This window comes from Dermacentor albipictus, chromosome 8 (assembly GCF_038994185.2).
Source record: "Dermacentor albipictus isolate Rhodes 1998 colony chromosome 8, USDA_Dalb.pri_finalv2, whole genome shotgun sequence".
Lineage (NCBI taxonomy): Eukaryota > Metazoa > Arthropoda > Arachnida > Ixodida > Ixodidae > Dermacentor > Dermacentor albipictus.
Window position 1 is genome coordinate 12,484,965 of NC_091828.1, and position 24,603 is coordinate 12,509,567.

The 24,603-nt window shown below is 48.7% G+C and overlaps 1 protein-coding gene across 9 annotated transcripts in view; it reads left to right on the plus strand.

Annotated features, from left to right (window-relative positions):
* The first annotated feature begins 1,445 nt into the window (after nt 1-1,445).
* Nucleotides 1,446-24,603, plus strand: part of LOC139048619 (microtubule-associated serine/threonine-protein kinase 2-like) — a 705,675-nt gene continuing 682,517 nt past the window's right edge. For 8 of the 9 annotated variants that reach the window (XM_070523057.1, XM_070523062.1, XM_070523063.1 and 5 more), the window contains exon 1: nt 1,446-1,671. In XM_070523057.1, the coding sequence (XP_070379158.1) occupies nt 1,587-1,671 (85 nt within the window). In that variant the 5' untranslated portion in view covers nt 1,446-1,586. The remainder of the gene's footprint in view (nt 1,672-24,603) is intronic. The other variant, XM_070523064.1, reaches the window with a different exon arrangement.

Genomic DNA, 24,603 nt, shown 5'->3' on the forward strand with positions numbered 1-24,603 from the left:
ATTGATAGTGTGAATATGGTCTTTTGTTGAGTAGCGTTTACGGAACCCTGCTTGGTCCTTTGATTGGCAGAAGTCTAAGGTGTTCCTGATTCTATTTGCGATTACCTTAGTAAATATTTTGTATAGCCCTATGGGGATACAATATGTCCGAGGTCCTACGAGGTTTGCGGAAAGGTGTAATGGTTCCAGGACCTATTTTTGGAAATGTGGTTGTTTGCTTTAAATCAGGGGTACAATCAGGACTCGATGGGAACCAAATGTCAGTGGGTCGCGTCACATTAGGCACTCACGGGAAGACTACATATGAAGCTGTGCAGGGTGGTATGGGACTGGACTAGTTTACAAGTGAGATAAGCTGGCAGTAAAATTGACTAATAAGAACGACTGAGGAATATGGAAGAAAGTAAATCGGCTTAGAGAACGTTGAGGTATCTGTACATGAAAAACATTAATTCACAGTGGAAGAAAAGAATTAGGAAGCTTACCAGGAAGTATGCAGCCTGTAGGGTGTGCAATACAGCAACTAAACGTCAAGCGGAAAGTCAGAGAGGCTGAAATAATCTCTTGGGTGGCGGCAATGGAAAAGAAACCTGCTATGAGTAACTACCTAAGAGGAAAAACACGAAATCAGGAAAAAAAAACAATTTATGATAGCTCAAAGGGAAGCTCATTACTTTTCGAAGCGACATCGGGATGCTTTGGAACACGCACCTATAAACGAGATAGAAGAAGGATGAAGAAGCATGTGCTTGCTTCGGTAAAGCAAGGGAAACGATGGAGCATGTTTTATTAGAATGCGAAGATGTCTGCTCAGCCGTCTATTTAGGCACCACTGGGCTATTTGAAGCCCTTGAGTTCAGCTAGAGCAATGGAAAAGTAAACATGTCCGCGAGAGGGTTTAGTAAGAAGCGATTGGAGGATCGGTAAAAGAAAATTAGGGTAACGACAAAAACCGGAGACGTACAAAAGTACAGTTTGCAAAAGGGGATCACAAAATTTGGTTGTGGGAGTTCATAATGTTTTTTATTGTTGTTTTATTGTCATTAGGCAGTATAATAGCAAGAGCGTGCTGGCGCAACCCACCGCCCTCTTCTAAAGGGGACGCTCATAACATCCATCCATCCATCCATCCATCCATCCATCCATCCATCCATCCATCCATCCATCCATCCATCCATCCATCCATCCATCCATCCATCCATCCATCCATCCATCCATCCATCCATCCATCCATCCATCCATCCAGAAAAGCTGCATATGATCAAGTAAACAAGTACGTTTTCAATGTTCTGATTCATTTGTTTTCTAATTTTTATTAGAATAGTTAACACTTGAAAACATTAAGTAAAAGTTCACGCACGTAATTCCTGGCCAATCCCCCTGTGTGGGTACGAGCCATAGTATGAGGCCATGATCATCGTCATCTCGTGTTGCTTCTTCGTGTCGGTAAATAGCGAGAAAGAATAAGAACCGGCAAAGCATCTTGGAACGTGCTTTGCGCTGTCCATTGCGGCTGAAACCAGTGAAGTGGACGTTTCGGTAATTGTGACTACCTCCTCCAGAACAAGGCAGGCCGGAATTGAGGCATGATCACCGCGACTGGTTACCCGTCAACGCACAGCCCAACGAGTCCACATTCAAGTCTTTCGCCGCAGGCCACAGAGAAGGCTGGTGAGGCGGCTTGCATGGCTCCTTTGCGTTCAGGAAGTTTTCGGAGTTGCAGGCTTCGACGCACCCGACATTAGGAAACGTAAACCATCAGGCGTGGAACAGAACGCAGCAAGGTATACAAAGGAGGGCAAGCATCACGTGGGGCATTGATAACTTAAAGATGCTTAGGTGCGATATTTTGCATGACCTAATTGTTAGATATAAAGACATATATGTGAATTGAGCACATAGACCAAGTTACGTATTTGAATCAAACAGTGAAACGAATTACCATCGGTTTAAGGAAATATGAGATATTTTTATTGAAATCAACATTTACAGGCATACTACTGGTTTGTAGTACAATAAATGATGATCGCAGGCCTAGCCATGGTTTCGGCTTACGGGTATGGCTAGGTCAAGCCATTGCATAGAAAACTCATCTTTGTCTTACTAAGTGTAATAAAATCAAGCGACAAAAAAAACACAATGTAAGCCTGTGGTTTGACTGAGCGTTATATGAATATAGTTTATTCTACTGGTCCCGTACCTCAACATTATGCTTTCAGAAGTTGTTGACTGTAGTTATTTCCTTCTAGCTACTGAATAATTACCGTAAACACGGCAATATACTATAGAAGTGCGCATCAGCCCAATTATGCCAACAAAATGACATTTCAACGTATGTGCCGTTTATTAAAAACATCTATGTTACGCCACCTCTATATTATTTCTAAAACGTTCATCCTAGAGTTTTATTTCTTTGAGTATTTGATGTGCTGTGCTATATCATTGGAATATTTTCTGTCACTACCAATGAGTATTACTCTTACTATTTCTTTCACTTGTACAGCCTTCATGCTTCTTGCTTACAGAATGAACAAATGCGCCTTATTTGAGGCTATTGCTTAATAGTATTTCTAACATTTTTGTAGTTGACATGTTTGTCACTTCAGAGCTACGATCTGTAATTCCTTTTTCTTTTTCGATAGCAATTGTAAGGTCACTCCATGTGCATCTACGCCACATGCGTCGGTGTCGCTTTGATGTTCCCTATAAAGTCCAAGTGCGCTACGCCACATGCGTTTGTGTTGCTTTGATGTTCCCTATAAAGTCCAAGTGCGCTAGCATTGTGACCACGAGCCCTGTGCTAGGTGTGCGAGTGAAAGTTTGCGAGGGTGACCGGAGTACCGTGGCTCGATGCCGCGCGCATATGGGACGAAGGCGGAGAGGAAGGGCACAGTCTTTCTTGGCACGCAAATCACAGGGGGAGGAGGGACGTTCCACTCCGGCCAGCGCAATGTGTAGCGCGGCTGAACGCGGCCGCGCGGACCCTATCGTGAAAGCTATCTGCGATAGGGAGAGTCTAGGTGCGCAGAGGGCTGATAGCTTCGTGTGCGCTGCGCTCCTCCCACAAAGTTCGAGTTAATGCGAAAGGCAGCAGGAAGGTCAATTCACTCGCTGCTGCTGCCGCAATACCTTACGCAACATTCTGAGAGCTAGGGTCAGCGGTAGTCGAGTAAGATGTGTGCATGATTGCCTCTGCGCGACGTTACGCCCTGTTTGTAATTGAACTAGTAAGCGAATGTTTACAAGTTCATACGGTCGGTAAAGCAACTATCATTACTTCGCATAGCTGTCCAATAAATTATATCGCAATCCATACATCACCTTTCTAAAGAAACTTCAACTAGTTCATGTATGAAGATTATTTTATGCTTGCATTGCGTGCCCGAAAGATCCCTAATTTCTTTCTAAATTTCTTCTTATTATACAATTATATACCGTCCTAACGACGATGTAACGCTGGTGCAGATGACTAAGCACGAGGTCCTGGGATCAAATCCCGGCCACACGCCGCATTTCGACGGGAAGGAAATGCAATAAGGCCCGTGTTCCATGCATTAGGAGCCCGCTAAATATCCCGTGGTCTTAAAAATAAACAGGATTCTCCCACTACGGCATGCTTCATAATCAAATCGTGTTTGTCGCACGTAAAGCCCCAGGGCTTCATTATACTGCAGATAGATCTTGTTTGCAACCGTACGTGTATCGGGCATGCGCTGTCTGCGCTACCTTATCAGGACAGCACTGATATCACTCGTGCGTTTGAGTATTTAGGAGCGTCCCAATAAATCCTTCGCTGCTTCTTGTTCCTGCCATCGTGTAGTTGCCTCGATCTTTACCAGACACACGTCGCGCACTTTACATGGTGTCAGAAGTGGGCACTTCGGGTCGAAGCGTGGATCCGGCGGAGCCCTCAACGATGGAACTACTGAAGGCACCGCCACCCTTGCAACTTACCGGCAATCTCTCTGAGCAATGGAAGCGCTTCAAACAGAAGTTTGACTTGTTCATAATGGCAACCACGACGAAGGAGCAACCCCACACGGAAGCTGCCAAAGCGGCACTCCTTTTGAGTGTGGCTAGTGACGAAGCACTTGACGTGTTCAACACGTTCAAGTTTGGAGCACAAGAATCCATGGAAGAATACGCAACCGTCGTTGAAAAGTTCGAGTCTTACTGCTCTGAGGTAAGCAACGAAGTGCATGAGCGATATCTGTTTCGCTCGAGGAAGCAGGCAGTTGGGGAACCGTTCGTAGAATTTATTCGCGACCTAAAAATGCAAGCTGGGCAGTGCGATTTCGGAGAACAGCGTGATTCAATGATCTGGGATCAAATAGTATTCGGCACGAATAACTAAATGTAGCGCGAAAAAATGCCTCGCGAACAACAGTTGACTCTAGTGAAGGCGGAAGCATTTTGCAAGGTCGCCGAATCTGTGGCGCAACGAAACCAGGTCCGGAGAGCTACGGACAGCCATATTGACGCTATTGCGGGGCCCGCAACTGCACCGAAAAGCAGCAACACCCAAGATGGCAACAAGCAGTACCACTGCACAAAGTGTGACCGGCGGCACAGACGAAGGCAGTGTCCTGCATACGGAAAGAAATGCAACGTATGCCACTTGCCCAATCATTTTGCGGTGTGTTGTCGAGAAACGTCCAAAATTGCCGAAGTCGGCAAAGACGACTTTGACGATAACTTCGACATCCTAGAAGTTGGTGTTGGGAACAGAGATGCCAAAGACTGAATAGTGGAAGCTGAGGTCAAGGGCAAGAAAGTCTTTTTCAAGGTAGACGCCGGGTCACAGGCCAGCTTACTGCCGTTTTCGGCATACCGGAAAATGCGTGCTGCGGGACCGTTGATTGCTGCTACCTCGGTACTACGCGCCTACAACGGAGGCGTCATAACACACTTCGGAGCAACGTCGCAGCAGGTGATAGTAGGAAATACTTCAGCCACGGTCCAGTTCTTTGTCTTAAAACACGGCAGTCAAGCCTTACTAGGACATGAAGCCAGAGAAGCCTTGGGCATTTTTCAACGCACAGTGGCCAATGTAAGCGCCTCAACAGACAACGAAGCAGTGACGAATTTCCAGCACCTCTTCCAGGGATTAGGCTGCTTGAAGCAACCATACAGCATGGTCCTGCAACCAACAGCGGTTCCTGTCGTTGAACAAGCGCGGCGTATTCCCCTGTCCCTGCGGGGCCCTCTTCAGGAAGAGCTGCCACGACTGGAGCGCGAGGCCATCATTGTAAAAGAGAACGACTCCACGGACTGGACTCCACGGACTCCACGGACTTTGGTTACCGTCAAGAAAAAGGACGGCAGAATTGGAATTTGCATGGACCCCCGGGAAATTATTGAGAACATAAAAAGAGAACACTTCCAGCTCCCAAGGCGCGAGGATATGGACGGAAAATTAGCCGGCGCAGCTCTATTTAGTTGCTTGGGCGCAAGCTGCGGCTTCCACCAGATCGCACTTGACGAGCAGACGTCAAAAATATGCACTTTTGCTACTCCTTTTGAATGGTACCGTTACCTCCGATTGCCCTTCGGCATCGCCTCAGCGCCTGAAATCTTTTAAAGGACGATGACTCAAGTATGTGAAGGCCTTCCCGGTGTACATGTGTACATTGACGATATTTTGGTACAGGGAGCAAACAAACAGCAGCATGACCAGAGACTGGTTGCGGTCTTGAAAGCGGCCGAAAAAGCCGGCTTAGCGTTCAACGCAAAAAAATAGCGGTTTGGTGTTACGGAAATACAGTTCCTGGGCAATATCATTGGACGTGGCGGCATCTCGCCAGACCCAAAACTTATCAAACGCTTGCTTGAAACGCCGGGACCCAAAACCAAATGTGATGTTCAGCGCATGCTCAGTGTAATCAATTACTTTGCAAAGTACGTGGCACGGCCTTCTAAGCGGACTGAGCTTCACTGAGTGCTTATGAAAGCACACGCAGTATTTCAGTGGACTGAAAACCACAAAAAAGAGTGGAAAGGTGTCACTCAAATTCTAACCATGACACCCATACTCGCCATCTTTGATCCCCAAAGGCAGTCCAAAATACCATACGATGCGTCAAAAGATGACATGGGGCAGCGCTCTTGCAGTTTCACGATGGTGATAAGTGGCACCCAGTGGCATATGCATCCCGTGCGCTGACACAAGCTGGGCAGCGTTACGCGCAGATTGAAAAGGAGACTCTCAGCATTTCACTCGGCTGTGAGATGTTTCACCACTTCGTGTACGGGCACAAAGTTTTTATTGAAACTGACCAGAAACCGTTGCTATCTATTGCTGCGAAAGGGATCTGCGACATGCCTCCCCGCCTTCAGAGCTTTTTTTTAAGACTTCTGTAATATTATTTCGTTTTGCAGTACGTACCAGTAAAACACCTCGTCTTGGCCGACATGCTGTGAAGATCGGTTCCGGCTAGTAACGAAGACATCGCTGGCGCCGCTGACGACGTGGAAGTGCACGGAGTGCAAGTCCTGGCCTATTCGGTCACGGGCGCTACGCAACAGAAGCTGGTGCAAGGAACTGCACGTGACGATTACTTGAGCACTGTCATCTCCAGTTTGCTAAGCGGTGAGAGCCTACAGGGTGAACTGAAGCCGTGTTCGTTATAGCTTTCCGTCGTGGACGCTATATTGCTGAACGGAACAAAAGTGGTCATACCTAAAGGAAGGCGACGTGAAATGCTAGGACGAATTCATACTGGGCACCTAGGATTGCAGAAATGCAAAGAAAGAGCCCGACGTTTGGTTTTTTGGCCTGGGCTCAGCAGCGACTTATCCCTGCTGATTCAGAGTTGCTGTACATGTCGGAAGTTTTCATACAAGCAACCAAAAGAGCCGTTACTCATGCGCCCAATCCCATTATGCGCATGGGCTCGAGTTGGTGTAGACATTTTTTTTTCTTTTGGGGGAACTTCGTACGTCGTAGCGTTTGACGCACTTTCAAACTTCCCCGCAGTCCAGAAGCTTCAGGACACCACTGCAAGAGCAACAATTTCCGCACGTAGCGCCATTTTTGCCAGGGATGGCGTACCTCTGGAGGTGTGCACCGACAACGGCCCGCAGTTTTTAAGTTATGAATTTGAAGAATTCGCAAGAAAATATGACTTCGCTCATGTCAAATCCAGTCCGCGCTTCCCACAGTCCAACTGTCTGGCAGAGAAGCAGGTACAGATCGTGAAATACCTCTTGAAAAAAAGTGAAGACTCACGCGAAGACTTTTGGCTAGGCTTGTTGGCCTACCGCTCTACACCGCTTGTAGACGGCCCATCACCTGGATAACTTCAAGGCAGGCGTCTCAGGTCGAATGCACCCGATTTTGGCGACGTGAAGCCTACGCCACTCAAAAAACATCGTCAGAACAATGGCGGAAAGCATTTATCACCCTTGGACAAAGGGTCGATCGTAAGGCTCAGGGACACAACATGGTCCCCGAAAGGTATTGTGATGGGTAGAACGTTTCCGAGGTCCTACAACGTGGAAACCGATGGTAGTCGGGTGTTTAGACGTAACAGACGGCATCTCCGTTAGACTCGGGAACAGTGGACAGCAGACGAGAGTGATGATGATGACTGCGGTTCGTCTTACAGCTTGGCACTGACTCTAGTGGAAGTAGCTCCGTTGATGTTACACCGTGCCAGCCTACACAACCGCATCCTCAAGCGTCGTCTGCCGATGGCCCGGCACCAACTACAGCGCACCACGTGCTATCTCCTCCTAGGCCGACGCTAGTCCCCAGAATGTAGGGTCGCATCAGTAGCCCACCGCAGCGGCTTCGGTACGACGCGGCCTTTAATCGAGTAACCTGAACTGTTGTGCTTCTTCGTTACCCATCAGAGGATGTATCGGGCATGCGCTGTCTTCGCTACCTAATCAGGACAGCACTGATATTACGCGTGCGTTTGACTATTTAAGAGCGTGCCAATAAACCCTTCGCTGCTTCTTGTTCCTGCCATCGTGTAGTTGCCTCGATCTTTACCAGACACACGTCGCGCACGTTACACGTGCTTGATCTGGTAAATAAACCATAAAAATTTGAAGTTCCGCCCGCAAGGCTGAGCATCGATTGTGATAGTAAATTAGTAGACACCTACACCAAGTAAGGATAGTATTTTCGTTGGCCGTATAAACTAGGAAACATTTGCTTGCTACGTTCGAGTAAGCGAACTAGCAAGTATGGTGTCAGCGTGCACCAACAAACTGGAATACTTGACACTGGAGGAGCGTAGACATGCTCTCAAAATGCCTATGTCGGCATGCGCGGCAGCGAACAAAGTGAACTGCTTGCGGTTTACCGCTTCCACGCGAGACGAGTACACAGCGCGCACAGAACTATGGGCCGTCTGCAGATACCTTTGAAGATAGGAAGCGTGCGACCGCGCACGGCCGTGCAAAGTACACGCTTGCTGGCGCTGTCGAAGCCGCCCGCCTGCCTCCCGCGTTGTCTCACCACATTCCTCCGTATATGGCCCGCAAGACTAAGGCGCGATCGTCATCTGGCCTTGCACCCGGTCGCGAATTCTGCACTGGCAGTCGGAGCACAACACCGTCCGCTCCTCCCCATCCTTCCTCACTTCCTCCCTTCATCCCTCGCATCGGTGCAGCGCTTTTGTGTGTTCTGTTCATGTCCTAAAAAACGGAGGAATCCATTATCTCGGATAGCCAGGTGTATAGTGTGTGATGGGTTGATTATATTATTTGTATTGCACGTCGTCCTTAGGTTTCGTGTCGAAGTCAGAATATGAACTCCTTACATTTCAACAGATTTTTCTTGCTATTCGCCAAATGCAATTTACGCTTTTGAAACGAAGCTTGAATTCGCTCACAAGTTTCGGTGGCGTTGGCGTAGTCAAGCAAAAAGAACCCAGCAGCTCCCAGAGCAGAGCAGCTCCTGGAAAGGGCGATATGTTGAGTTCACAGCTACAACGGCGCCGCAGCCTGAGTCATTAGCAGTGATTCCAGCTGCATAGGCATGCGCTCGCAACCAGTCATAGCCGTTTCACGTGCGCCGGGGAGAGAAAGGGGAGGAATGGTTTCGGGCGCGTTGCGCCGGATTGGTTTCTACTCTGTTTAGTCTCGGAAAGCGGATGGGACTGCGACGCGTTGTGCGCTCAGCCGAGGAACAAGCAGTCTTCGACGAGCGTCGGTAAGAACTCGTCCGTTGAAAGGCCCGCCGTTGGTACTTTGATCCAGCCGTTAGAACTGCCCGAGCCCAGGCAATCCGACAGCAACGAGAAGATTGTGCGCTGAGGGAGCAGGAGGCCGAAGCAATCCGCCACTGTTAGTTTTGCGTAATTTAACCGGGACGATGATCAGGTGCACGAAAGACAAGTTTCGCTTACCGTCATTTTCTGGTAGGAGAAGGGATGGTCCTTTTTCTGGTCTTCTGCAACAAATGATAAATGAAAAGCCTCCTTGTAATCAATATTGCTTCCATCGTGAAGTGCAGACAAGAGGATTAAATAGAATGTCCTGGTTTTGCTTCTAGCCGCTTTTTCATGTGGATTGTACACTAAGTTTTAACAAGCTTTTTTGATGTTTTATTTTAATGACATTTCATGTATTGCATAAGCAAACGTTCATTTGTATTCGGGACATGAATGCCGCTTTTTGCGCACCAGAGGAGGAAGAAGAACAAGCTGAGACACACGACCGCAGACTTACAACATTGTTTTATTTTGAAGCACATCACCGCATATAGAGCAGAATCTGTGACATGTCACGCGTGTGCCGCACGCAGAAAATACCAATCTCTGCGCAAGAAGGATAGCTCCTCGCTGGAAAAGGCGATGGATGCTTTTGACGCACAGGTGTCACCACACCTGTAGATTACGCGTCGATGCTTTCCCGGGCTAACTAATTAAGGTTTCTGCTGACATCACCGTATTTGTGGCGTCTACCAGATTACGCATACAATTTCCACAGCGGGCATCCGAAAAACTCCCTCTCATTTCTATCACATTGTAGCGATCCTCCCGTCGCCTGTCATTAGGGCATCGTCCGTTCTGACCAACATAGTTGCATCCGCAGTTCAAAGGCAGATTATAAACTGTTCCTTCTGTACATTCAACAAACTTTGCCTGATGTCTTTTTTTTTTTTGTAAGCGGACTCTTTGGGGGCACACGCACTAGTTAATCTGCACAAAAATTGCAGTTTATCGGGAGTGGGAAAAAGAAACCTTTGCACTGGCCCGCTGGCCAACCCTTTTCAGTCGATGCGATATGCTGTGGGTATACGTACTAACCGCGACATTTTTTATACAGCGTGGAAGACTGAGAGGAATCAGTTATTTATGCGTAAAAATTATATTATGGGGCTTTACGTGCCAAAACCACTTTCCGATTATGAGGCACGCCGTAGTGGAAGACTCCGGAAATTTTGACCACCTCGGATTCTTTAACGTGCACCTAAATCTCAGTGCACGGTTGTTTTCGCATTTCGCCCCCATCGAAATACGGCCGCCGTGGCCAGGAAGTCATTTATGGTGACATGCGCTTCAATAGGGCTTCATCAACACTAACGACGACATGTATTGAGTAACCCGCCTTCGTGAGATGAAGTGCTTGTTCAGAGAGGTTGTCGCCCATGACTATGGGCAAGACTTGCATAAAGAATTGGACATGCATAATGCCTTCGCGATGCCTCTTTTTACCAGCTTTGAGTGCGCTGACGCATGCGAGAGCAGTGCCTTGTTGGCACGAGGTTCGCATTTCCAGTATATACGTTTGTCAGGGAATAAATCCCGATGTGGAGAAAGCGTAGGCTTTCGTTAGATGGTAACTCATGAGTTTAAACAGAAGTTGACAAGCCCTGACAGATAAAGGATTGTGCACTTGTAGTTAGCGTCTTGCAGTCAACATGACAAGCAGTCAAGAAAAAATTTAAAAATCATCCAGGTACCTAAAGTTATTTACGATGCTAAATTTCTGAAGGCGGCTACTGAGACCTCTGTCCAGTTCAGCTCAAAATAAATCGCTCAAAATAAGAGCGATTGTCACATATTCTGCTATATAGGCGGTCACTTGTTTCAAAATAAAACAATGTAAATCTGCGCTCTTGTGTCTCAGCCTCTTCTTCCTCGTCTTGTGCGCAAAAAGCTGCATCCATCTCCTATCAACATGCCCAAACACTCACCTTAGTTAAATTCTGGAGTATTGCATGCCAAAACCATGATATTATTACCAGGCACGCATCAGTGGGGAGCGGGTTATTTCGACCACCTGCACATAAATAGCGGACATAAATCGAAGTACACCGCGTGTTCCTGCACTTCCTCCCATCGTAATGCGGCTGCCGGGAATGGAACCCGCGTCCTAGAGTTTAGCCGCGCAACCGCTTAACCACTAAGCTACCACAGCAGGTAAAGAAACATTTCAAGGCATGTACACAGCGGATTTTCCGTCCGACTGCCGTCTAGAAAGGGCAAGGCCCCAATAATGATCATCATCAACGAACTTCCTCCAGCGTCACCGGGCCGGGCCTCGTCATGCACACTCGAGCCCTGAGTAAGCTTAGTGTTGAACAGCTGGATTGGTTGATTCGCGATCGTCAGCTTCTCCTCGCACATAGAGCAAACGACGCGCGGCGACGGTGTTGCCGCCCGTACGGAACACAACGGCGACCATGAGGGAGCAAATACACCTGGAGTGTCCCTCCATGTCACTGCTAGAGCCATACATCGAATACGCTGGAATGCGTTCATCTTTAATTTAATAATAAATACTAAAAAATAAAACCACAATATTATACAATTGAAAGTTTCAGATTCTGTTGCTTCAATGTTGCTACATGTTTTCATAGATATTCCATAGTCAAAGAATCTATTGGGATCTCCGTTCAAGGTTTGTTTGTGAGGGGAATTACTATATGGCAGCAAAATAAAGCAATATCGTGACATTAACCCAGGTGAAAAATTAAAAGAAAGATTAGGGCACGTTGAGCATAAATATAGAAGAATTGAAAAGACAACAAGTAAAGGAAAGACAAGTGTGCGAGTATGAAGAGATGTATATCAGACGTAAATAGAAAGACACGTCAATGCAATTAGTATCAATTTACCAAAATAGAAATAACTATCAGCAATATACGTGTAAACAAGCAAGGGTGCTGACCTAGAAGAAGGTATCAAAAGCAATACTAGACATCACCAAGAACAATAGAAAGGCGCACAGAAATTAAAGCAACCTAATCGGAAACATATTAGGATCATTTCTAAATTTGTACCGTTACACTCTTTTATAAGTAAAGGAAAGGAGCTCAACAACGAAATGCAAGAAAAAGGCAACGTAAATTTACCATGATCAGTGCACACTTTGGGCAAGTTAAATGCTTGTTAGATTCAAATCTCGTGTTATTGATGGATGAATATTGTATGTTTTTTTGTGAGCGATGCACGCAGTTGCCTCGACGATGAAGACAAGTGCTCTCTGGCTCTTTTGCTGTCGGCTGAACTGGCCAGCAGCTGCAGTTATCCTTTGTAAATATACTATGTAAATATTCACCAGTTATTAATGCTTCGTTCTCTTAACTTTTTGGTCGAGGGTGCCGTTCCCAGTCCTGGCTACGGAGCTCCGCAGCGGCCGCACCATCCTGCTTTGCACCTTGGCTCCCGGTGAGGACACTTAGTCTGCTTCTACTCCTGCGACCCCGACAACAACGCAACGACGTATGTTACAGTTACCAATCGCCGCGATCCTGACATTTTCTCCGGCCAAGATAATGCCGACGTTGATGACTGGCTCAGCCTGTATGAGTGTGCTAGCCGAAACAACCACTGGGACCCTGGCATTATGCTAGCGAATGTCCTCTTTTACATGCGCGGGACTCCTCGTGTCTGGTTCCAGAAAAACGAGGACGAGATCTCTTGCTGGGTATTTTTTTCAAGGTGAAGCTCAGGGACTTCTTTGGAAATCCCACGAGTCGGCAGCTGGCTGCCAGAAAAGAGCTTGCTATCCGAGTTCAGTATCCCACTGAATCGTATGTCTCATACATACAAGACGTGCTGGATCTTTGTCGGAAGCACGACGAGAAAATGGCCGAAGTTGACAAAGTCGGCAACGTACTCAAACGGATCATGGACGACGTGTTCAACTTGTTGGTCTACAACAATGTGTCCACCATTGACGTCATTGTAAAGGAATGCCGCCGCGTCATTCCACAGTTCTCCCGGCTCCCTAACACGAAGCAAGTTTTGGGTACGGGCTAGTTGGTGTTCCATGGTATCAATCGTCACTTACAGCGCATACATAGACGAGGCACAAAAAGGACGACGAAGACTTCCAACCGATTTTTAGTTTTAGAAACAAACGTATACACCCTGAGGCATCAAGACAAAAGCGCCGCCTACAAAGCGGCAACCCGACATGAGTATGCATTCAAAATTTATGCCCTAAATGAACGGGAGCGCATGTGCGACCTCAGAAAAACCAGTTCTTTCTCTGTTAATGCAATTGATGGCTCAATAATTGAGTCACCAGCGGCAATCGCTGCTGCTTCAATGATAATTCTGGTACATTCGTTAGGATGCCTAGCTAAGATAGCGGGTTCTTCAAAAATCGGGACGGAGCCGCAATGTGCGCAATGAACACCTAGAAAGCCTTCCCGCCCTTTGCCCACTTTATTGCTGTGTTCTTTTAGCCTAACGTTAAGACATCTACCTGTCCATCCTATATAAGACCTACCGCATGAGGTGTTTACCCAGAGAGGTCTCGTTCAGGCTTGCTTGCGTAATGCACCGACGTAATCATGTTATCATTTGATAGAACCTAGTTTCAGTTCGCAGATCGCTCGGTTGAGGGCTACAGGGTACCCGAGCATTCTTCTTGTCTTAGTCTCGGAGAATCTGCGTAACAGGTTTAGCACCGATCCTCACAGCTTTGAGCCTCAGGTACATGAACGAAATGTAAGGAAGAAGTGCGCCGTGCAGAGCTCCGCAGCCGGATCGCCAATGCTACTGAAGTGGGGCTCGGGCTAGACGCTGTTCCTGGTGTGACTGGCTATGCCTACGCTTTTGCGTCTTCTTGTCCGCGTCCATCGTGCCGTCCACAGCCGTGTCGTAGTTCTTTGTCATAATTGGTGGAGGTTTGCTGGGTCTCCTGTCATCCTGGAATTGCGCAGCCGGACTCTCCCTGCCATCACGACCACCGCAAGCGCCACGAGCTTACCACCACCTGCTCCCCAGTCATTCGTATGCCCCGGCACACTCCGTCAGTGGGACCCTCCCGTCTTCAGCGGCACTGACGACCACGACGTTGATGACTGGCTCTCATCATACGAACGCGTCAGCCTGAACAACAAATAGGATGACATCACGAAACTGACCACCGTCCCTTTTTACCTCACCGGAATTGCCCACTTGTGGTTTCGCAACCACGAAAGCGAAGTCCCAAGCTGGACAGTGTTCAAAAGAAAGGTCAGCGAGGTTTTCGGCCGCCCTGCTGTTCAAAAGCTTCGTGCTGAACAGCGCCTGCAGTCGCGCTCTCAGCAGCCTGGTGAGACCTTTACCAGCTACATCGAAGATGTCATCGATCTCTGTAAAGGCGTCGATGCATCCATGACTGAGGGCAATAAAATCAAGCATATAATGAAGGGTATCGACGAGGACGCATTTCAGATGCTCATTTCAAAGAGCCCCTCTACTGTTGCACAAGTTATTGAACTGTTCCAAAGCTATGACAAGCTCCGCCGTCAACGCATCCACACTCGCCGTCCTGTTCCCCATCACGAATCGTTGTCGGGCTTGACCTCCCCTATTCAAGATTCCACCCTCCTCTCGCAGATCAAGGCTTTCATCCGGGAAGAAGTAGGTCGCCAGTTCTCCCTCATCTCGAACACGCCGGACTCAAGTTCATCCCTTAGTCCGTCCCTACAACATGTTATCGAAGAGCAAGTGTCTGAGGTCCTTCCTCTGGAACTGGCACCGCAACTCACCGCCCCATTGACTTACGCCGCCACCGTCGCCAGACCCCGACCGCCGGGCTCCACCTCCGATGCCTAGCCCTGTTTTTACCCCCACGCCGCCACGACCTCTAGCCCATCGAGTAATTAATCACTGGCGCACACCGGACAATCGGCCCATCTGCTATTCGTGCGGTATTCCCGGACACGTTGAATGCCTGTGCCGCCGTCGTCCACTTCATACACGTGACGACCCCCGCACAGCCGTGTACGACCATCCTTTGTCTTACGCTCGAGACCGCGATTTACCCCTTCCCCGCCCAAGCCTTCGCCCAGTTTCCGACCACCGTTCTCCTTCCCCGCGTCGTCATTCGCACTCCCCGATGCGTCGACGTCCCTCAACCGCTGACACGGAAAGCTAAGTGGCGCAGTTCCCGAGGCAAGAACTGCGTCATTGTCACAACGCTCAAGCCCTCTTCTTTCGCCGCCCAACGTTATTGATGTCGCTGTTGATGGTGTCTCTGTGCTTGCCCTCATTAACACAGGTGCCGCCATATCTGTAATTGCCAAAAAACTATGCCGCTCAATACAAAAAGTCACGACGCCTTTCTTCGGTCCTTTACTCGGCACAGCCACAGCACAGCACGTCCAGCCGGTGGCTGCATGCACCGCCATACTTGAAATTCAAGGAGTGGTCTACACAGTCGAGTTCGTCGTTCTTCCCCACTGTTCCCACAATATTATTTTAGGTTGGGACTTTCTCTCCCGTCACCAAGCTATTATTGACTGCTCCCATGCAGAAGTCGCCTTCTCTTCGCTTGGCAATGCCATATCTGATGACGTTTCGCTTTCCTGCACCAAGTTGTCCCTCACTGACGACATCCATATACCTCCGCACGCATCCGTTCTGGCATCTGCATCCTGTTCCATCGCCTCCGACTCTACCGTACTCTTCACGCCTTCGACTGCTTTCGTTCACCGCCACCTGTCACCACTCCCAACTGCGCTGCTTAGCCTTCAAGCTCGTGCTACTCACCTTCCTATACACAACCACTTCCCATTCACGAGTGCTTGCTTCGCGGTAAATCTCTCGGCACTGTGGAGCCTTACGACACCATTACCACCTCGGAACGTCCTGTTGGATTGTCAGAGGTCAACACCCTCTACTGTAGTCCCGCACCTGCCGCATCGCCTGAAGACGTTTTCAGCCACGTCATCGACAACGGCTTAAGCCCAATGCAACGCCATGACCTTCTCCCTCTCCTCGGGAATGTTCACCCTGCTTTTGACAGTCATAGCTCTTCACTGGGCGGAACGACGACTGTATGTCGACGTATTGACACCGGTTCTCACTCACCGCTACGGCAGCGACTCTACCGCGTCTCGTCGACAGAACGACGCGTCATTGATGAGAAAGTGGGTGACATGCTAAAGCGTGGTGTCATTGAACCGTCCGACCGCCCATGGGCATTGCCAACTGTTTTAGTTAAAAAGAAGGATGGCTCGATCCGCTTTTGCGTGGATTACAGCCGCCTAAACAAAATAACCCTAAAGGATGCTTATCCATTGCCGCGGATCGACGACGCCCTCGACAGCTTACAAAGTGCAGAGTTCTTTTCCTCCCTCGACCTACGCTCTGGTTATTGGCAGGTGCCTACGGCTGCAGAAGAGAAGCCTAAAACTGCGTTCATCACACCAGTTGGCTTATACGAATTTCGTGTGATGCCATTCGGACTTTCCAACGCGCCCGCAACTTTTGAGCGGATGATGGACGCTATTCTTTGAGGCCTCAAATGGAGCACATGCTTGTGTTATTTGGTTGATGTAGTAGTGTTCGCACCAGATTTTTCTACTCACCTTCATAGCTTGGAGCAGGTTTTACGCTGTCTCAATGACGCTGGCCTCAAACTAAATCTGAAAAAATGTCACTTTGGGGCACGCAACCTGACAATTCTCGGACATGTCGTGTCGAAGGTCGGCGTTCTCCCTGATGCCACTAAGCTTCGTGCTGTTGAAGAATTCCCGAGGCCAACGTCTCTAAAATACTTGCGCAGTTTCATTGGCCTCTGCTCGTACTTCCGCCGCTTTATTCGAAATTTCGCTTTGATTATGGCACCTCTAACAGAGCTTCTTCGGGGAGACCCCAATCTTTCCGCGTAGTCCCCTATTTGCGATGATGCCTTCGCAACTCTACGTCGCCTGCTCACAACACCACCGGTACGGCACCATTTCGATCCAACTGCTCCCACGGAAATCCATACTGATGCTAGCGGTGTTGGTCTTGGCGCTGTGCCCGCCCAGCGAAAGCCCGGCTGCCAAGAATATGTTGTTGCTTACGCGAGCCGCCCTCTGACGAAAGCTGTAGCGAACTATTCCGTCACGGAAAAAGAATGTCTCGCGATCATCTGGGCCATCACAAAATTTCGCCCATACCTGTACGGCCGGTCCTCCGATGTCGTTACCGATCACCACGCACTTTGCTGGTTGTCGTCTCTCAAGGATCCCTGCGGCCGCCAATCCCGGTGGGAACTGAGGCTCCAAGAGTACAACATCGGGGTTGTCTACCGCTCAGGCAAGAAGCACGCCGATGCCGATGCTCTTTCATGCTCGCTTCTCTATGCCGACATTGTCATTGTGTCCGTCCTAGATGACCCACTTCCATTCACTTCTGTCGACATGGCTTTGGAGCAGCGCGAGGACTCCTGGATTTCATCTTTGATAGATTACATCTCCAATTCACCTACACGCCCACCATCCCGAGCGTCACGCCGACAAGCTTCGCACTTCGGCATCCGCGACGGAATTGTCTATCGCCGTAACTACACTTTCGACGGTCGCACATGGCTGCTTGTAATACCCCGGCAGCTCCGCACTTATGTATGCGCCGCTTTCCACGCCGACCCTCAGTGCGCACACGCTGGTCTCTTCAAGACCTACACCAGACTACGTCATAGGTTTTATTGGCGTGATATGTACACATTTGTGCAAAAGTACATTCGCTCTTGCACAGAATGTCAACGCCGGAAGCCTGATCCTTGCCGCCCTTCTGGACCAATGCAACCTTTGCCGTGCCCTTCGCGACCCCTTTACCGGGTTGGGATAGACGTCTACGGGCCTCTGCCATACACAGCTGCTGGCAATCGCTGGGTCATTGTAGCTGTAGACGATCTCACGAGGTATGCAGAAACGGCCGCTCTGCCAGCCGCGACGGCTCGTGACGTTGGCTCCTTCCTCCTTGAACGCTTCGTTCTACGTCACGGCGCTCCCCGCGAACTCCTGAGCGACCGTGGCCGCGTCTTTCTCGCCGATGTCATTCAAGTACTTCTCGCTGAATGCCACATTATTCATCGCTGTACCACCGCATATCACCCACAAACAAACGGATTGACAGAACGCTTTAACCGAACTCTCGGTGACATGCTTTCGATGTATGTCGCCTCCAACCATACCTACTGGGACCTCATCTTTCCCTATGTCACGTACGCCTACAATACGGCACCCCAGTCAACGACGGGCTTTTCTCCCTTCTTTCTTCTATATGGCCGCAAACCATCATTTCCCATTGACACTATTCTTCCTTACCGTCCCGACTTATCAGAGGGTACACTTGTTTCCTAAGCCGCCCACTATGCAGAACATTGTCGGCAACTATCTCGCTCCCTTACAACGCAAGAACAAGCCCTACAGAAATTTCTTCATGACGACGGGCCCCCACCACCAGTTTTCGCCGGACGCTCTCGTTTGGTTGTGGGTGCCTCTTACTTCGACACCATGTGCCTCCTCCAACTTTGTGTCCCGATACCATGGGCCCTGCCTAGTTCTACAGCAAACATCTCCGGTGAACTACGTTATCGAACCTCTGACGCCCCCTACGGACCTGCGTCGCCGAGGCCGCGAAACTGTGCACGTAGATCGGCTCAAGCTGTATCACGAGCCCTTCGTCCTCACGACGCCTTAGGCCTCCTATGCGGCTCCGTCTTCAGCGAGGGGGGAAGTTGTAAGGAAGAAGTGCGCCGTGCAGAGCTCCGCAGCCGGATCGCCAATGCTACTGAAGTGGGGCTCGGGCTAGACGCTGTTCCTGGTGTGACCGGCTAAGACTACGCTGTTTCGTCTTCTTGTCCGCGTCCATCGTGCCGTCCACAGCCGTGTCGTAATTCTTCGCCATAGAAGAAACATAACAGCTGTTATCCCGTACATTCATGGAATCAAGTTCACGAGGGTTGCGATGTCGGCGTGTTGGTAATGCATCTTCAAGGGGAGTACGGTAGCGCGATTAAAAGACGGGACAAAAGAAGACACATAGGGACACACAGCGCTAACTTGCAATAATGTTCATCAGCGAAAACCAGGTCGTACTTATACACTCAGACAACATGAGTCACAGCCACGTGAACAGATTAACAATCAGAGCGATACATTTTGTGATATGTTAAGCCATGCGCAAAAATTTCAGTTCTTTTTCAGAGAGAGCCAATGATGGTTTGCTGATACATGAATCCCCTACGGCATCAATCTGCTCGGCTTCTATTATACGTCTATTCAGCTCGCACTTTTTTCTACCGGTAATGATTGTTGATTCGAAGAGAGGGGAGCACTTATGTTGCTTACATTGAAGAGAGAGAAACCCATCTGATACAAGTTTGTCAGCTTTATTTTTGTGTTCGCGCAGTCTATCATCATTAATGCATCTGCCCGACTGTCCGACGTAATACTTCCCACACGATAATGATATACGATATATAATTGAACTCTTACATTCACTAAACTTCTTCCTGTGTTTAACTTGGCAGCTAGGGGCACTTTCTTTCTTTTCTGGTCTTGTTTTCCTGCACAGGCTGATTAGTTTGTTAGGTGCTGAGAAAACCACATCAGTGTTACCTTGGCGGGCAATTTTCTTTAGGTTGTGCGACAACCAGTGGAAATAAGGTATCACTGTTGCTCTTTCTTTCTTTCGGTTACTATTTATTTCCGTTCGTGAAGCAGTCCCTGATTGCTGCACTTGCCTAAGTATTCCCTCTGCAACTGACTCAACTGGGACTTTTGTTGTCTGAGTGTATAAGTACGACCTGGTTTTCGATAATAAACATTGTTGGAAGTAGTTAGTGCTGCGTGTGTCCCTATGTGTCTTCTTTTGTCCCGTTTTTTAATCGCGCTACAGTACTCCCCTTGAAGATTCATGGAATATCCCACAAACCTAAAAAAATAAGACAAAGAGCAGGAATCGACGTTGTTTTTTCTGCTCGAAAAAAACTTGCCCAGCTTTGTGTCGGAACCAATCCAGCTGCTAAGAAACGCAGTACTTGCAGCATTATACATAGAAAAAAAGTATACAGTTTGTTCGAAAGCTGTAGTATACAAGATACCTCTGAAATGCGGTAGGTATTATATAGGAGAGCCAGGTAGATGTCTTAACGGTAGGTTACAAGAACGCAGCAATAAAGTGCGCAAAGGGCGGTAAGGCTTTCTAGGTGTTCCATGCGCACAATCCGCCTGCGTCCCGATTTTTGAAGGAACCACTATCTTAGCTAGGCATTCTAAGGAATGTACCAGAATTATCATTGAAACAGCAGCGATTGACGATGGTGACTAAGATAGTAAGCCATCAATCGCATTACCAGACAAAGAACTGGTTTTTATGAGGTCGCACATGCGCTCTCGTTGATCGTAGGTCATAAATTTTGAACATATACTCATGTCGGGTTGCCGCTTTGTAGGTGGCGCTTTTGTCTTGGTGTCTCACGATGTACACGTTTGTTTCTAAAAATAAAAATCAGTTGGAAGTCAGCGCTTCTCTTCGTCGTCCTTTTTGACCCTCGTGTATGCACGCGCAGTAAGTGATCATTGATCCCTAACACGGCTGCGACCTCGTCTTGCATCGACCATACCACTTTACCGTCCTTAATTAATGAGCACGTCACGTGTTGTGTTCGCCGCGAGCTCGATGCTACAAGTCCTGCGCCGTTCCATTCATGCAAACTTGACCCCACCACTCACAAAACAGCCCTGGCGATCTGACTCCCGACCGGTGCCGACAGCTACGCCTCACAGCGATCTCTATTCCGCGCCCAGATACCGCAACCCTGTCGAGTAGAGAACTCCGGACGACAAGCCCATTTGTTACCGTTGCCTCCACATTGGCCACGTTGCTCGCCACTGCCTCACCTCCTGGCCTTCACCGTATTCGAGCACCTTTTCCCCGTCTCCTCGCCCATATGCCGACTCACGCCGTTGCTCGCCTCGTCATATGCCTCCTACCTCTGACGTATCCGTCGATGACAGTCTTCCTGCTCACTCGCCGTCACCTCAGCGCCGTCGGTCCCCGTCGCACCAACCACGCCGCTATGCGTAGCCCAACAATTATGAACCCTCCAGGACGGAAAACTAGTCCACGCAGCTCTTGGGGTTAGTGCTGCATTAACTTCGCAGTGTAGAAATACTCCATTGACGCTCCCAACGAAACAACTAGCTTGATGTTCACGTCGACGGTGTCCCTTTGACGGCGTTCACACGTACCAGGTGTCCATAATGCGTAGTAACCTCCGTCGTCGACTGAGGAAGCTACTCGCGCCTGCTACTACACGAGCCGTACGCGTGGGTGATCGCAGCACTGTTGCCGTCACTGGAATGTGTACTTCACGTATAAGCGTCGCCGACCGCCATGTTCCTGTTCTTTTTGCAGTGCTGACCAACTGTCCTTATTACCTAATCCTCGGATTCGAATTTCTTATGGCGCATTCAGATTTCATCGACTGTTCTGCCGGCACCCCTTGCCTTCAACTTCCTCTACTCGCCCATACTCGTGCGGAACTGCTGAACAACTTTAGTACGACCGCCTTCGTCTGCCCGCCGCCTAAAGCCTTGACTTTCGTCGATTTGCTATCATCGTTTCCTGTACCCGATGGTGATTGCGTCGCCACACCTGATCCTGATCTCCTTTTGATGCACAATATCACTGTGCCCCACGCCATCGTCACCGTCACCGATAACTGACTGAAATTTTGGCCTGACAAAGGAAGGTCTACCCCAAGGCATATCGGTTGCATTGCTGCGTGCTATAAGAGATGACTACGTCACGATGTTTTCAGTAGACGTCTGTTCAGATTCTTCACCATGTCCAAAGGTTGCCGTATGCCCTGACGCAACATTTCATCATATGATTTCTGCGGATATATTGACTAAACAAGCAGCACCTCCATGTCACCTTTCGGTTTCCTATCACCACATCTTTGACCTAAGCAATTGCCAATTGGGCCAGGCATCAATTCTTAAGCACAGCATAAATACTGGTGATGGCAGTCCTATTGATCGCCAGTCATATTGAGTTTCTCCTTCAGAGCCTAAGGTTATTCAAGATAAAGTGAACCAGATGCTTGCCCAATGCACTGTTGAACCTTCGTTGAGCGCTTTGGCGTCGCCCGTAGTGCTTGTTAACAGGAAAGATACCACATTGCGTTTCTGCGTAGATTATCGTCATCTAAACCGCATTACCAAGGAAGACGTCTACCCCTTGCTTCGTATTTATGACGCCCTAAATTGTCTCCACGGTGCTCACTACTTTTCATCAATAAACCTTCGGTCTGGTTATTGGCAAATTTCTGTGGATGAAAAGGAGCAAGAGGACACCGCGTTCGTCACCGTTGATGGTCTATATGAATTCAAAGTTATGCCTTTCGATATTGGCAACGCCCCAGCAACGTTCGAACGTATGTGAACTCTTTGCTTCGAGGCTTCAAATGGTCTACATGCCTCTGCTACCTAGACCACATTCTCGCATTTTCGCCTACAATTGAGACACACCTTGAGCGCTGATCAGGTGTTCAAGTCTTCCGCGAGGCTGGGCTCCAACTACATTAATCGAAGTGTCACTTCGGCCGTCAGCATATTACAGTGCTGGGTCACCTTATCGACACTTCCTGTATTCAACCAGACCCAGAGAAAATTCGTGCTGTCACATCTTTTCCTGTAACTCAGTCTGTCATAGACGTCGGAAGTTCCGACATACCGTTCGACACTTCGAAGCGACTGCCTGACCACTTACTCATATTCTGAAGGAGAACGTGCCGTTTGCGTGGGGCCCCGCTCAAACTGCCACGTTTGCCTACCTCACCAATATTCACGCCACCTATACAGGCCCAATTTGACCCGTCCTCTCCTACAGAGGTGCGTACGGATGCCAGTGGTTACGGTGTCGGAGGCGTCTTATCCCAGCGCCAACAAGGTCATGTTATGGCCTAACCTAGCCGCCTCCTCACAGAAGCGGAGCTCAACTATTCGATTACAGATCGTGACTGCCTGCCTCTCGTGCGGGCAGTATCCAAATTCCGCCCATACTTGTATGGCATGCACTTCTCTGTAATCGCCGACCACCACGTGCTCTGCTGGCTTTCCTCACTCAAGGATCCTACGGGCCGGATTTGTCGCCGGTCATCGCCGACATCCGTCAGTCCTCCTCAACTAAGTGCGAGCTGACTACGTCTTACCATCCACATATTAATGGTCTCATTGAACATCTCAATCGCACCCTAACAAACATGCTTGCAATGTATGTATCGTCCGACCATACTGATTGGGACCTTACCCTACACAACGTCACTTTTGCATATAGTTCTTCGCGTCACGACACTGCCGGTTATTCCCCCTTCTTTGTGTTTTTCGGCCGAAAAGCCACATGGCCTCTGGACGCACTCCTTCATTCCGCCGCAGCAGACACCAGCAAGTTTGCACTTGACGCCATCATCAAGGCAGCCAAAGGATGCGAAATTTCCCGTGCTTGCCTCCTGACCTCCCAACACAAGCAGCGGCGTTTGTACTATCGCCACCACCTAGACGTCCAGTTTTTGCCTGGATCGCTGGTACTCATGTGGTCCCCGACTCGTCACGTTGGCCTTTCAGAAAAATTGTCCCGGTTCACAAGTCCATATCGAGTGCTGCGTGTCGTGGCTCCTTTTACGTACGAAATCGCCCCAGTCAGTGCCAGTGCCTAATCTTCCCCGCATTCCAGCGACGTTGTGCGCCTCGCACGCCTCAAACCATACTACTCTCCTGTTCTCACCGATATTTATACACACCGGGACTGTGCTTCTGCCACCGGGGATAGTGATTCACGCATATTGCGCACTTCTTGTGGACGATGCACGCGGGCGCCCCGATGAAGACCACGAACGCTCTCTGGCTCTCGAGCTGTCGGCTGAACTGGCCAGCGCTGCAGTTATCCTTTGCAAATATACTTTATAAATAGTTTCCAGTTCTTAATCCTTCGTTCGCGTAGAAATATCACGATTTAGTACAGATGTTCCTAAAATTAGGTCAACCGGGAGCAGATTGCTAATCAGCTTATGAAATAATATGCCCGAATTACAGTTAATTATCTGAGATACGCATCGTATGTCAGATAATTACTGTTATTAGATGTTAGTACTTCTGAGCAGTTCTCTTAGATCAGTACTGCAAGAGCTATGAGATGGCTTGATTTTGAGTGACTTACAACGAGTTGATGTCAGTATAACATGTGTTTACCCAAGACGCCACAGCATAGTTCATACGTGAATAAATAAACGCGTAATACAGCGACAATAGTGGGTTATGGTTGAAAGGGGAATGTGCTTTTATTACGACTCGTATGCCATAAGCCATTTTCTTTTTTATGCGGGCAATACGAAGAAGGAATTTATTAGTGCGGTATAATTTGA